The sequence below is a fragment of the Trichosurus vulpecula genome, chromosome 1 (genome assembly GCF_011100635.1).
Source record: "Trichosurus vulpecula isolate mTriVul1 chromosome 1, mTriVul1.pri, whole genome shotgun sequence".
Taxonomy (NCBI): domain Eukaryota; kingdom Metazoa; phylum Chordata; class Mammalia; order Diprotodontia; family Phalangeridae; genus Trichosurus; species Trichosurus vulpecula.
The window spans coordinates 58,135,828-58,146,601 of record NC_050573.1 but is presented as its reverse complement, the minus strand read 5'-3'; the positions used below and the strand labels follow the sequence as shown (position 1 = coordinate 58,146,601).

Sequence of the window (10,774 nt, the reverse complement as noted above, 5' to 3'; positions counted from 1 at the left end):
TCCCTGTGTCTCCCCCTTTCTCTGTGATCCAGGGGCAGATGCTGGCCTCCTGACTCCATACATGCAACCCGACCATCCCCCAGGCCTAGAATTCTCCATCTCCTCCCCTCCACCTCCTGCCTTCCCCTGATGTGACCTTCCGTTTATGTTCATACAGCTTGGAGGTACAGATTGTGTGCCACCTCCCCAATTAGGATGGGAGCTCCTTGAGGGCAGGGACTTTTTTGCCTTCCTCTGCATCCCCAGTGCTTAGCACAGTGCCTGGAACACTGCAGGGGCTTAATAAATGCTCCCCACTAGAAGGCAAGCTCCTTGAAGGAGGAGATTGTGTCCTGGCACAGAGCAGGCAGTTAATGAATGCCTGCTGACTGAGGAAGAGTGGGACCCAGCCCGGGCATCTTACTTTGTTTCATCAGCCACCTCCACTTCCGCAGGGGCCGTGATGGGGGCGTTGGAGTGGCCGGCCGTGGGGTCGTCAGTGTTTAGTTCACCATTGGTGGAACTCATCACCTGGGGAAGCAAGGGGGAGGATAGACAGTGAAAGCGTGAGACCCGCAGCATGGCCGGGGGAGCAGCAGCTGTGGGGTGCTCCCTCAGCCCTCCCTGTCTGTCTTCCCCACCCCTAGAAGATCGTCATCCTGTGGTCATTTCACCACTGTGGGAAGCTCCCGATGCGGCAAGTCTTGCACCCAGGGCAGGAGCTGAGCAGATGAGCTCAAGGCATAAGGTTACAGAGCTAGTACATATGAATCAGGATTGGAATTCAGGTACCGCTGACTTCAAGCCCAGACTTCCCTCTCCCATGCAGAGGAAGGAATCAGATAAAGAAGAAGGGTCTCGGAGCCATGTTCTCCATCACACCGGCTCAGAGCCCTGGTATCATCTTTGACCCCGCCCTCCCGTAAGGAGTCGCTGCTCCAGGCCCTTCTCTGGCACCAGGAGCCTGATGCGGGCCATCATCGCCTCTTGGCTGGCTCCCTGCCTCCTGCCTTCCTCCCCATCAAGCTTTGACACAGCTGCCAATACCACCTTCCCGATTCACTGGGGTGACCACTGCACTGCCACTGGTTAAAATGCCAAGTACTAAGACTCCCCACAGTCTGGCTCCAATGACCTTTCCTGTTATTCCACAGCCTGGACATTCCCTGAGCGAGGCCCCACCTCTCCCCAAGGTGCAGCAGTGCAGGCGCTAAGAGGCTTCCATCCTCTCATCCTCCTACCACAGAGCTCGGGTGTTTTCCTCCACCCCACCCATCGGACTCTGTGCTCTGCTTACTATGATGATATACAGACAGGCCTTCAGGACAGGGACGGTGCACCTCGTTTTCATGTCCTCAGCACCTACTAGCACAGGGCCCCGTACGCTTAAGAAATGAGCTTTTAATTGGCCTTCCAGAAGGGCTCTGAGAGCCTACGTGGGGAGACATGTGGTGTTGATGCTCCCGAGCACTCCCTTACCTGGTGTTTGGCATGGGACTGAGCCTTGTCCCGGTTCACTGGCTGGGCAGAGACGTCACTGTGGATGGTGCCAATTGGGGTTGGCTGGAAGGCAGAACAAAGGAAGGTCAAGGGGTTGTGGGTCCCACATCTGGGATCCACCTCCCCACTGTGGCAGGGGAGGAGGGCAGATGGGTCCTCCTGGGGGTTGGGGGACGGGACCCTTTAGCCCCAGCTCCAGCCCTGAGTCAGAAGCTGAAGTGGTGTAGGCCTCTGGGCTGGGAGGTGAGGGTGGGGTCCTACCAGGGGTTTTCCAGCCCAGTCATATTCATAATCAAACACAAATCCATGTCGGTCAAATAGGTCCGTGAAGAGTTTCCGTAGATAGTCATAGTCGGGTTTCTCAAAGAAATCCAGCCGCCGCACATAGCGCAGGTAAGTGGCCATCTCCTCTGCAGAGATACGAGGGGAGGGGGATGCGATGTAAGGAGCCTGCCCTCTGTAACGGTGCTTTCTACAAGTCTGCTGTTTGGGGCACAGAGGCCAGAGCTGCGTCTCCTTCATTAGACTCACTCTGAGAGAGGCTGCAGGACTTTCTGCCTGCTCAGACCAGGGCCCTGGATCTCTCAGCTACCCCAGGGCCTGAAGCAGCATGGGCTCGGATCCTGAGGCTTCAGCCATCCAAGGCAGTTGCCCAAGTCACAGTGGCTTTTCCTGAAGGGGATTGTTGGTCTCAGCCTGGAGGGTGGGACCCTCACTGGCCTTGTGGGTAGGTGACAGGAAACAGACTTAAACCACATATGCTTCTGATGAAAGAGATTCCAGAGACCCCAGTGGGGCAATCTGGGTTTTTCCTGCCACCTCTGACGTGGCCCAGAGGACAGAGAAGTTCCCCACGAGCCCTAGACAGACACTGAGTGGCCTCACTGCAGGGGCAGAGGCTGGCTGGGATCCCACATGGCTGAAGGAAGAAGGGCCTCTTACCTGGGAAATTCTCACAGAGGACCTCTACTGGTGTTGCTCTCTTGGTGTCCCCGATCTTCTGATACCGTTCTTTCAGGGTGTCTGCCTAGAGGAGAAGACCAGAGCCGGGCCACAGCTCAGTGCTGCTTCCACACTGAGCCCCATGCTGAGGCCAGGTCAGCACAGCAAAAGCCAGGGGACACTTGGATCCAAGGCTGCTTGGACTGAGGCGCCACCGCTTCTAAGGCTGAGGAGCTTTGAGGCAAGCCTGTTGGACCCACCTGAGATGGCTCACAATGGCACCATTATGCAAACAAGTGTCCCTGTGGCTACTGCTTCTGTAAAACATCCCTACGCGATCAATGAAGGGGGGGCCTGAGCCTGAGCCCGAGCCCACAAGTCCTGGCTGACTGTTGACTTCTGAGGCTGAAAGGCTGCAGGAGACAGGCCTGCCACACACCAGGCTTTGGGCTAAAGTAGGTAATCTGACTCTGGTCTCCTAGTGGAAGGGCTGGGTGTGGGGCACCCCAGGCTTGGTTCTTTTGGTAATTTAATTTGCTCCCTCTGCTGGGGTCTGTAAAGGGGAAAACACCACCCCAGCTCCTCTCTGACCTTTGGGGGCTTGTGTGGAAAAGGTGAGATGATAAAGTGGGTTCTGCAACAGGCCAGCATGGATGGGCCAAAGCAGACAGATGAGATACATAACTCAGGTTTCTCCAAATGCCCTGAGCATACACAACAGAAACTATTTAATTCAAATGAAGCAGGGCATGCATGACGCAGTTAGCTGCCCTTCAGACCAAAATGTGAAACACCATGTTGGGCTCGAGGGCCCAGAGTTAACAAGAGTTAGCAATCTGGTTAAGAGGTCCTCAGCCCTGTGGCTGCTGGTCACTATTTACCTTGAGACCTTGCCAGGGGAGGCTCCCACGGAGAAAGTACATGAACATGTGGCCTAGTGCTTCCAGGTCATCCCGCCGACTCTGCTCTGCAGAAGGAACACATGGGAAGCATGTCACAACATCAATCAATGCCTACCTACTGTGTGCCTGCAGGGACCCTTGGGGTCAGGGCCTCTTTCTCTCCTTGGACCTCCTGGAGCCAAGTGCAACCCAATATACTTGTCAGTGATGCTGCTGGGTCACCTACACTGAGGTTTGATCTAATAGGACTGGGAACTCAGTGAGTGGAAGCACCAGGCTTGTATTGCTGCCAACACCAGTGCCAACACCAGCACCAGCACCAGCACCGAGTGAGCCCTTCCCACCATAGGCACAAAATCTTTGCTGAAGGAAGAAAGCCCAGCTTCAAGAGGGAAATGCAGCTCTCCTGCCTGATCTGAGGACTCCCACCCTCCCTAATGAGACACTAGAGACAGGCCTAGAGGCAATTTGGGCTGCTGGGCTCCAGAGGGGACAACCAAACCATGAACATGCATGGGCACCACAGGGGGCTAGGGCCACTCTCTCCACCAGGCTGGCTACCATGCCCCTGCCTCCCAGGTCAGCTTGGTGCCCCTCACCCCGTCCTCCATGAACACATGCACACTCTCCTAGGCCTTGCCTACAGAGAATGCGCCCTGGGGGTGTGAAGCTCTTAAATGGGGGGCAGCGGCGCTTTCTAGGAAACCAAATCTAACATGGCCCCTGTTCTTCCACTGAAAGTCCTTCTCATTCTATTCCCTTTGAACAGCACGCCTCTACTGTTAACTCCTTGGGGACTTCAGTGAAAGCCCCACATTTCTGGACTGATGTCCTCACCTCTCCTTCCTGGGAGTGGCTCACACACATGCTCCCTCCTTCCCTTCTCTGCAGTGCTGGGTTCTCTGCCCAACCACTTCATGGGCCCTATATGAGGGGTGACCAAGCTGCCAGCCAGAACCTGGGTCAGCCCCATCCTCTGTGCCACTGCTCCTTCATCTGTTACAGAAGGCTCCATCTGAGCCTCCCTCCTTCCCAGGAATCCACTGGTGGTTACCTTTCCCCAGGTGTGTGTTGATGCTCATGTAGCGCGCCGTGCCTGTCAGGCTCTTGTGCTCGCGATAGGGGATGTGCTTTTTGGTCTCAGGGTCAATGTACTCCTTGGCCAGGCCAAAGTCGATGATGTGGATGGTGTGTTGACGCTTGCTCCCCGGCCGGCCCACCAGGAAGTTCTCCGGTTTCACATCACGGTATATCAGGCTCTTGGTGTGGACATATTCCATCCGTGTGATCTAGGGAGTGTGGAGAATCCGGAGATCCCTTAACCCCAAGGCCGGGCCTGTCCAGTGCCCGGCCCACCGCTCCTTCTGTGTTCTTGCCTGCCTGCCGCTGTCCTCCACTCTTCTCTCCCTTCTCAGCCCTCTCCCTGCTGCACTCCATGTCTATTTTCACCCTATGCCAGTCTCTGGGACTGGAACTCTGGAAGCCCAGGGTGGGCCCTGCTTCTCACCTACTTGAAAACTACTCTGACCAGAGGAAGACGACAACAACAAAGACAACAAACACTCATGGAACTGGAGAGGGGATACCTGTGGCCAGACTAACACAGAGGGGCCTCTTTAGACTAGAAAGGGAGCAGGAGAGGGCCAATCCTCAGCCGGGGGGGGGTGAAGAGACAGAGAGAGTGCGCACACACGCGTGTCCAGGAGCTCTCTGATGGGTAGCTGAGGAGATCAAAAGTTCTTGAGGGTGACCTCTTAACGTCAACGGTGATGGCTAGGAGGACAGCCCTGCCTGCACTCCCCCAACTATAGAACTGTCAGAATCACAGCCCCTGACTAGCAGAGAGATGGGGCCTGAAGTAAGGACCAGGGGGTCTTGGAGTCCCTGGGTTTGAGGTCTCAGATACACATTCAGGGCCTTCTCGGCCTCTCTCCCAGTATCCACAGCTCTCTGACCTTCTCCAAGCTATCTGTTCTAACTGCACTCAGTGACCCACCTTTGCACTGTTCTATAGGCCCTCAGGCCCCCAGAGGCAGACACAGACCCCCGTCTGTTCTGTCCTGCACACATTTTTCTCCCCTCTTCCTCAGGCCCAGGCCACAAACCACCCCCATCACCGTGGGCCCTCACCAGCTGGATAGCAATCATTAGCACAGTTTTCAGAGTGAATGTCCGGTCGCACAAGTCAAACAGGTCTTCCAGGCTGGGTCCCAGCAACTCCAGCACCATGGCGTTGTATTTCCCACATGGGCCAAAGTAGTAAACCTGAGGAATCCCTTCTGCAGGAGACAAGAGAGTGGGAAAGAGCAGTAGAGACATGAGCATGGAGGCTGCTGGGGAGTGGAAAGAACCCTGGCTCTGCGCTCTGACTGGCAGCTATCTGTGTGACCATGGGCAAGTCACCTTCCCTCTAAAGGCAGGAGGTTGGACTAGATGATCTTTAACAGTCCTTCCAGCTCTATATCCTATTGACATGTTACCCTTGGCCCACCCTGGAGTCCACTGAGGGAGACAGGCGGCCCCCACGGATCACCTGGGTCTCCCTGCCATGTCCTACTGCTCAAGTCTTCTTGTCCCCAGTCCCTTCCAGTGGTGTGGATCCCATTCCCCTCGCCATCTCGCACTATCTGACCATATTCATATTCCTCCTAAGAGATGGTCTCAGGTCTCTCATAAGTTACCAAACAATGACTGGGGGAACAATGAGGGTGTATGTGTGACTTGCCCGAGGTAAGTCAGTGATGGCACAAGGACTCAAGCCCAGGCCTCCTGACTCTTGATCTGGGGCTCTTTCCACTGTCCCCAGATGAGTGATGCCAACAGCTGCCCTCTTCCATGGCAGGCTCCTAAGGTGTCTCGGGGGTGGGGTGGTGGCCAGGCCTCTTCCCTACACTCTCTGGGCTCCCCTCTCCTCTGACCTCCCACAGTGCTCAGCACTGCACCCGATCCATCTCAGGCTGCACAGACTGCTGCAGCTCTCCGACTGTCTCTCTTGTTCCACTCTCTTACCCCTGTATTTGGTTTGTTAAAAACTGCAAACTAGCTTGGGGAGGTGGTTCTAGGCCTCAGTCTCCATGGCAGGCTAGGGGTGGGCAAAAAGACCTGGGAAGCTATCCTTGACTCCTCGAAGATCAGAGCTGGAAGGGATCTTAGGGATCATAGAGTCTAACCCTTTAATTTAACAAAGGGGAAACTGAGGCCCTGAAGAAGGGAAGCAACTCACCCAAGGTCATACAGCAGAGTTGGGCCTTGAACATGGGTGTCTTGACTCTCAGACTAGAATAATATTTCTTCAACCCCGACACTGCCTCCCCTGGCTCCTGTGAGGCGATCCCCGACCCGGAGCACATCTCCTTACCTGAACTGCCGAGCTGTTTGTAAAACCGGTACTCCAAATGCAGCTGCGGGGCTCTGGACTTTATAGGTTCCTTCAGGGCAGGGAGGGAGGGAAGGAGAAAGAGAACAAGAGGCAGAGGCTGCAGTTAATGACATGGCCAGCCCAGGGGATGGCTGCGTCTCCCCCAAGAAGAGCAGTTCTTCCGCTGCCCAGGTCAGGGCGACAACAAGGCCACCATCACCAGCAATCTATCTGGTCGCTGGAATCCCATAAAAAGGGTCAGATGGAGAGAATCCAATGGAGGAAAAAAAAGAGGGCAGCTTTGGGGGTAGCCTAGGCCCTGCTGAACTCTAAGGAAGAGTGACTCCATTAAAAACCCCTCGTGAAGGGAGAACTTGCTAAGGGACCTCTGGCTTCTGGCAGTTGAGACTCTTCCTCTAAACCACGGTCAGAGCAGCTCAGACCCCATGGAGCTGGTTCTCCTGAGCCCCGCTGGCATCTCCAGCAGGGCCGACAGCTCCATCTTGTTGCTAAGGTATATGGAGTTGCCTTGGACCAATGGAAGGGAATGGCTACATGAAGATGGAACCCATGGCCTTGGCCCTTTTGGTGAAGGTCAGTGAGCACTAATGTAAACTCATTTCTCAGATCCACCTAAGACGTAAAATTGTCCCCAACTGCTACCAAAGGCAAAGGTGAAAGAGTTCTGGGCTGGGAGAGGAGAGGTCTGGCTCTGCCACTAAATCACAGTGTGACCTTGGCCAAGTCCTTCTTCCTCTTTGGGCCTCCAGGGTGTTGAACTAGATGAACTCTAAGAGTCTCTCTCCTATGGTGCTTTCTAGCTCAGATGTTCTGTGTTCTGGGGTCTCCGTTAGCTCTGACACTCCATGTTCTCTGGTCTCTTCCAGGTCTGATCTTCTTTAGTTCAGTGCCAAGAATCCCCAGGAAGTCATGGCTGCAGTTGTGTTCCTGTGTGAATCGGTGGGTTTCATTCTGCTCTAAGCCCCCAAATGAGCCCAACCCCTGATCATGTGTGTTATGGGTCACAAGAAGGCCTGGGTGCAGGAGTGTAGCCTAGCCCTAAAGCCGGAGCCGTGTAGCTCAGAGTGCTCATGCTATGAAGGGTGGATATGAAGCAATGTGGGCCTGAGACAAATGCTGTTTGTGTGTTGCCTTTTCCCAAGTGGAAAATAAATGTGGCCCAGTCCTTTTGCACACCTCCAAAATCAATTCTTTGTTCCCCTTGGGGCCCTGACTTTAATTAGGGAAGAGAGAAAGTCCTCCATCGGAGGAAGATGGTTTCCTCTCTCCCCCAGATTAAAACCAGGGGTCTAGTGGGGCAAAAGTCAGATAAGTGGGATGCTGAAGAGTTAGAAATGCCTGCAAGGGTCCATTCCTGAAAGCTTGATCACAGGATTTAAAGCTGGAAGAGATCTTAGAGAACATCTAGTCTTAGAGAACCCCCTTCATCTTACAGATGAGGAAATTATGGACCAGAAAAGGGAAGGGATGCCCAAGGTCACAGAGCCAACAGCTGAGGAAGGAGCTGAACGGAGGGTGTCCAACCCCAGATGCAGCGTTCTCATTTCATCCTGTGTCTCTGGCCCCAAACCAAGGCCTTGTGGTGCAGTGCAGGCTGAGGTTGAGCCCCTGGTGTGGCAGGCTCTGCTGAAGGGGCTCCAGCTTTTAGGCTTCTCACTGTCCAGGCCTGCAGGGGGTAGGGAGACTTGGGTCTACTGGGTCATGGTGTACTGGGCTAAGCCACCTGTTGCCTGAGCAGTACTGGTCCCTGTCCACTAAGCCAGGACCAATGCTTGATTATGCCAGCTCAGGTACAATTCAAGAAAGGCTTTGCTGTACTGGTTCAACAGCTCTAGTCCCACATATTCTAGAGGCCTTCCATGACTGCCCAAGCCTGTGGCATCCTCTCCCTCAGACTCCACCACACTTTCTTGATGTGCTCTGTCCTCCTCATCTTGGTGCTGACAAACCTGCCCTGTCTGTTGCATAACAGCTGAGCTGGACTATTAGCCCCTTTCTGAGATTTCTTTTATTCCTTCTCTCCCCATCATGGGGGAATTGCACAGCTGAACTGCATGAAAACTATATAAGGCTGGGATTTAGCAAATTAATGTAGTCTTTGTGGTTCAACATTGGGGAAAGGGCTTGGGGTGGGAAGCCAGCAGGGCTGCAGGACTAGGCTGGGAAAAAAACCAATTCCAAATTGCCAGGAGGAAAGGAGGGATTAGGAAAGCAATGGAGTAGCACTTACCAATTTGATAGCTACGTATTCATTTGTATAGAGATTCTTTCCTGCAGAAAGAAAGAAAGGGGCTGTAAACACATTGTTGGCAAGACCAGCACAACCTGAGACACTCAGGAACAAACCATCTGGACTTGGTTCTAATCCACACATTCAGGTAAAAAGTAAAGGCACTTTCCAGGCCAGGCACATATGGTCCCCAACCACCAGTCTCTCCTGCCACTGCCTGGATAATTTTGGGGTGGGGGGAGCCAGGGCAATTGGGGTTAAGTGACTTGCCCAAGGTCACACAGCTAGTACATGTGTCAAATGTCTCAGGTTGGATTTGCACTTAGGTCCTCCTGACTCCAGGGCTGGTGCTGTACTCACTGCGCCACCTAGCTGCCCCGATAATTTTTCTTATGAAGAGATTGAAGAACAATCTTCACTAGCTCCCTCTGGCCTCCAGAGTCAGGGTGATTCCTCTCCTTGTCACCACAATTCAATTATAAAGTGCTTTCCTCACTACAACCCTCTGAGGTGGCAGCCCTCTATTTTACAGAGAGGAAACTGAAGCTCAGAGAGATTGAGGGCCATACCGATCTACAGTCACAAAGCGAGGAACTACTGGAGCAGGGATCTGAAGCTAAGTTTTCTGACCTCAGGTCCAGCCCCCTTTCTACCACAAATGTGAGGTCAAGGCCCACTGGTAGCTGACACTGCCCCACCTTCCAAGCTTAACTCCACCTTGTGCCCGCTTATACAGCTCGTTGATCCCTGTGTCTTTGTCTACCCTTTCCTCTTCTTCAGGCTGCCTCCTTTTCAAAGGTGCCACCCTCGAGAGCCTGGCCTCTGTCCGTGCCCCTTCCCCCGGCTGATGCTGACTTCACAAAGCACTCTGCCTGCACCGACCATGTGAGAGTACCTGTTAGAGCTGTCTGTTGGCCAGTGCCTCATCCCTCTTCTAGCTACAAGCCCATGAGGAAAGGGACTGTGGCTGACTCTGAGTGGTCAGTTCAATGTCTGCTGATTTAATACTGAATTTCAGAAAGCTCAGAGGCATGTGCACAGCCTCTTGCTCCTGGGGAAGAGGGCAGGGAAGTGAACTGGGACTAGTGAAGATTATACGTGAGAGGGTACCTAGAGAGTACCAAGAAAATGATGTGTCAGGCTGCCTGACTACAAGTGGCTGCTCTCTGCCATGGTCAAGCCCTAGCCAGTCTCAGTGAGCAGAAGAGCCCTGGTGGCCCTCCACAGGCTCACAGGATTTAGAGCAGTGAAGCACTATAGACATCTAGCCCATTTTGGCAAATTGTTAGCTCCTCAAGGACAGGGCCTGGCTTTTTTTTTGGGGGAGGGGTGTCTTTGTACCCCCAGCCGCCAGTGCCTTACATATAAGGTGCTTAATAAGTTCTCTGTTCAAATGAACTCCCTCCTCCTTGCACAAAGGAGGAAACAAGCTCAGATTGAGAATGAGACGCGTCCCATTTAATAGGCTGCATGGCTTGAATTTGAACCCAAATGTTCTGACTTCAAACTGTGTTCTCCCCCTGTGCCATGCCGGGCTCTGACTGCAGTTCAAGGGACAAGATGGAACAGGTGGCCAAGCAGAGAGGGCCTTCCTCCTCACTGCTGCTGGAGCCCTTCTAGTGTGAAACATGAAATCACCCACCTTGGAACACCCCTCACCCCTACCCTGCCCCAACAGGATCACCCCAACCTCCCAGGAACATTTTCTAGGGTTTTACATCTTACCCTCAACCAAGGCCTCCCTCAGGGAGGGAGGATGTTAGAGGCCAAACTTATCACCTGTGTGGTAAGAGACTGACAAGAAACTTTCCTTCTCAGACCTCAGTTCTTTTTTTTTAATAC

The 10,774-nt window shown here is 53.7% G+C and overlaps 1 protein-coding gene across 1 annotated transcript in view; it reads right to left on the bottom strand.

Moving 5' to 3' along the window:
* CSNK1G2 (casein kinase 1 gamma 2) overlaps positions 1-10,774 on the bottom strand; it is a 96,378-nt gene that overhangs the window by 3,609 nt on the left and 81,995 nt on the right. Inside the window, exons 3-11 of the mRNA XM_036763017.1 lie at positions 8,933-8,973; positions 6,682-6,751; positions 5,454-5,602; positions 4,378-4,612; positions 3,303-3,388; positions 2,422-2,506; positions 1,741-1,889; positions 1,459-1,542; positions 404-510 (exon numbers count right to left, since the gene is read on the bottom strand). Coding sequence (XP_036618912.1) covers positions 404-510; positions 1,459-1,542; positions 1,741-1,889; positions 2,422-2,506; positions 3,303-3,388; positions 4,378-4,612; positions 5,454-5,602; positions 6,682-6,751; positions 8,933-8,973 — 1,006 coding nt within the window. The remainder of the gene's footprint in view (positions 1-403; positions 511-1,458; positions 1,543-1,740; positions 1,890-2,421; positions 2,507-3,302; positions 3,389-4,377; positions 4,613-5,453; positions 5,603-6,681; positions 6,752-8,932; positions 8,974-10,774) is intronic.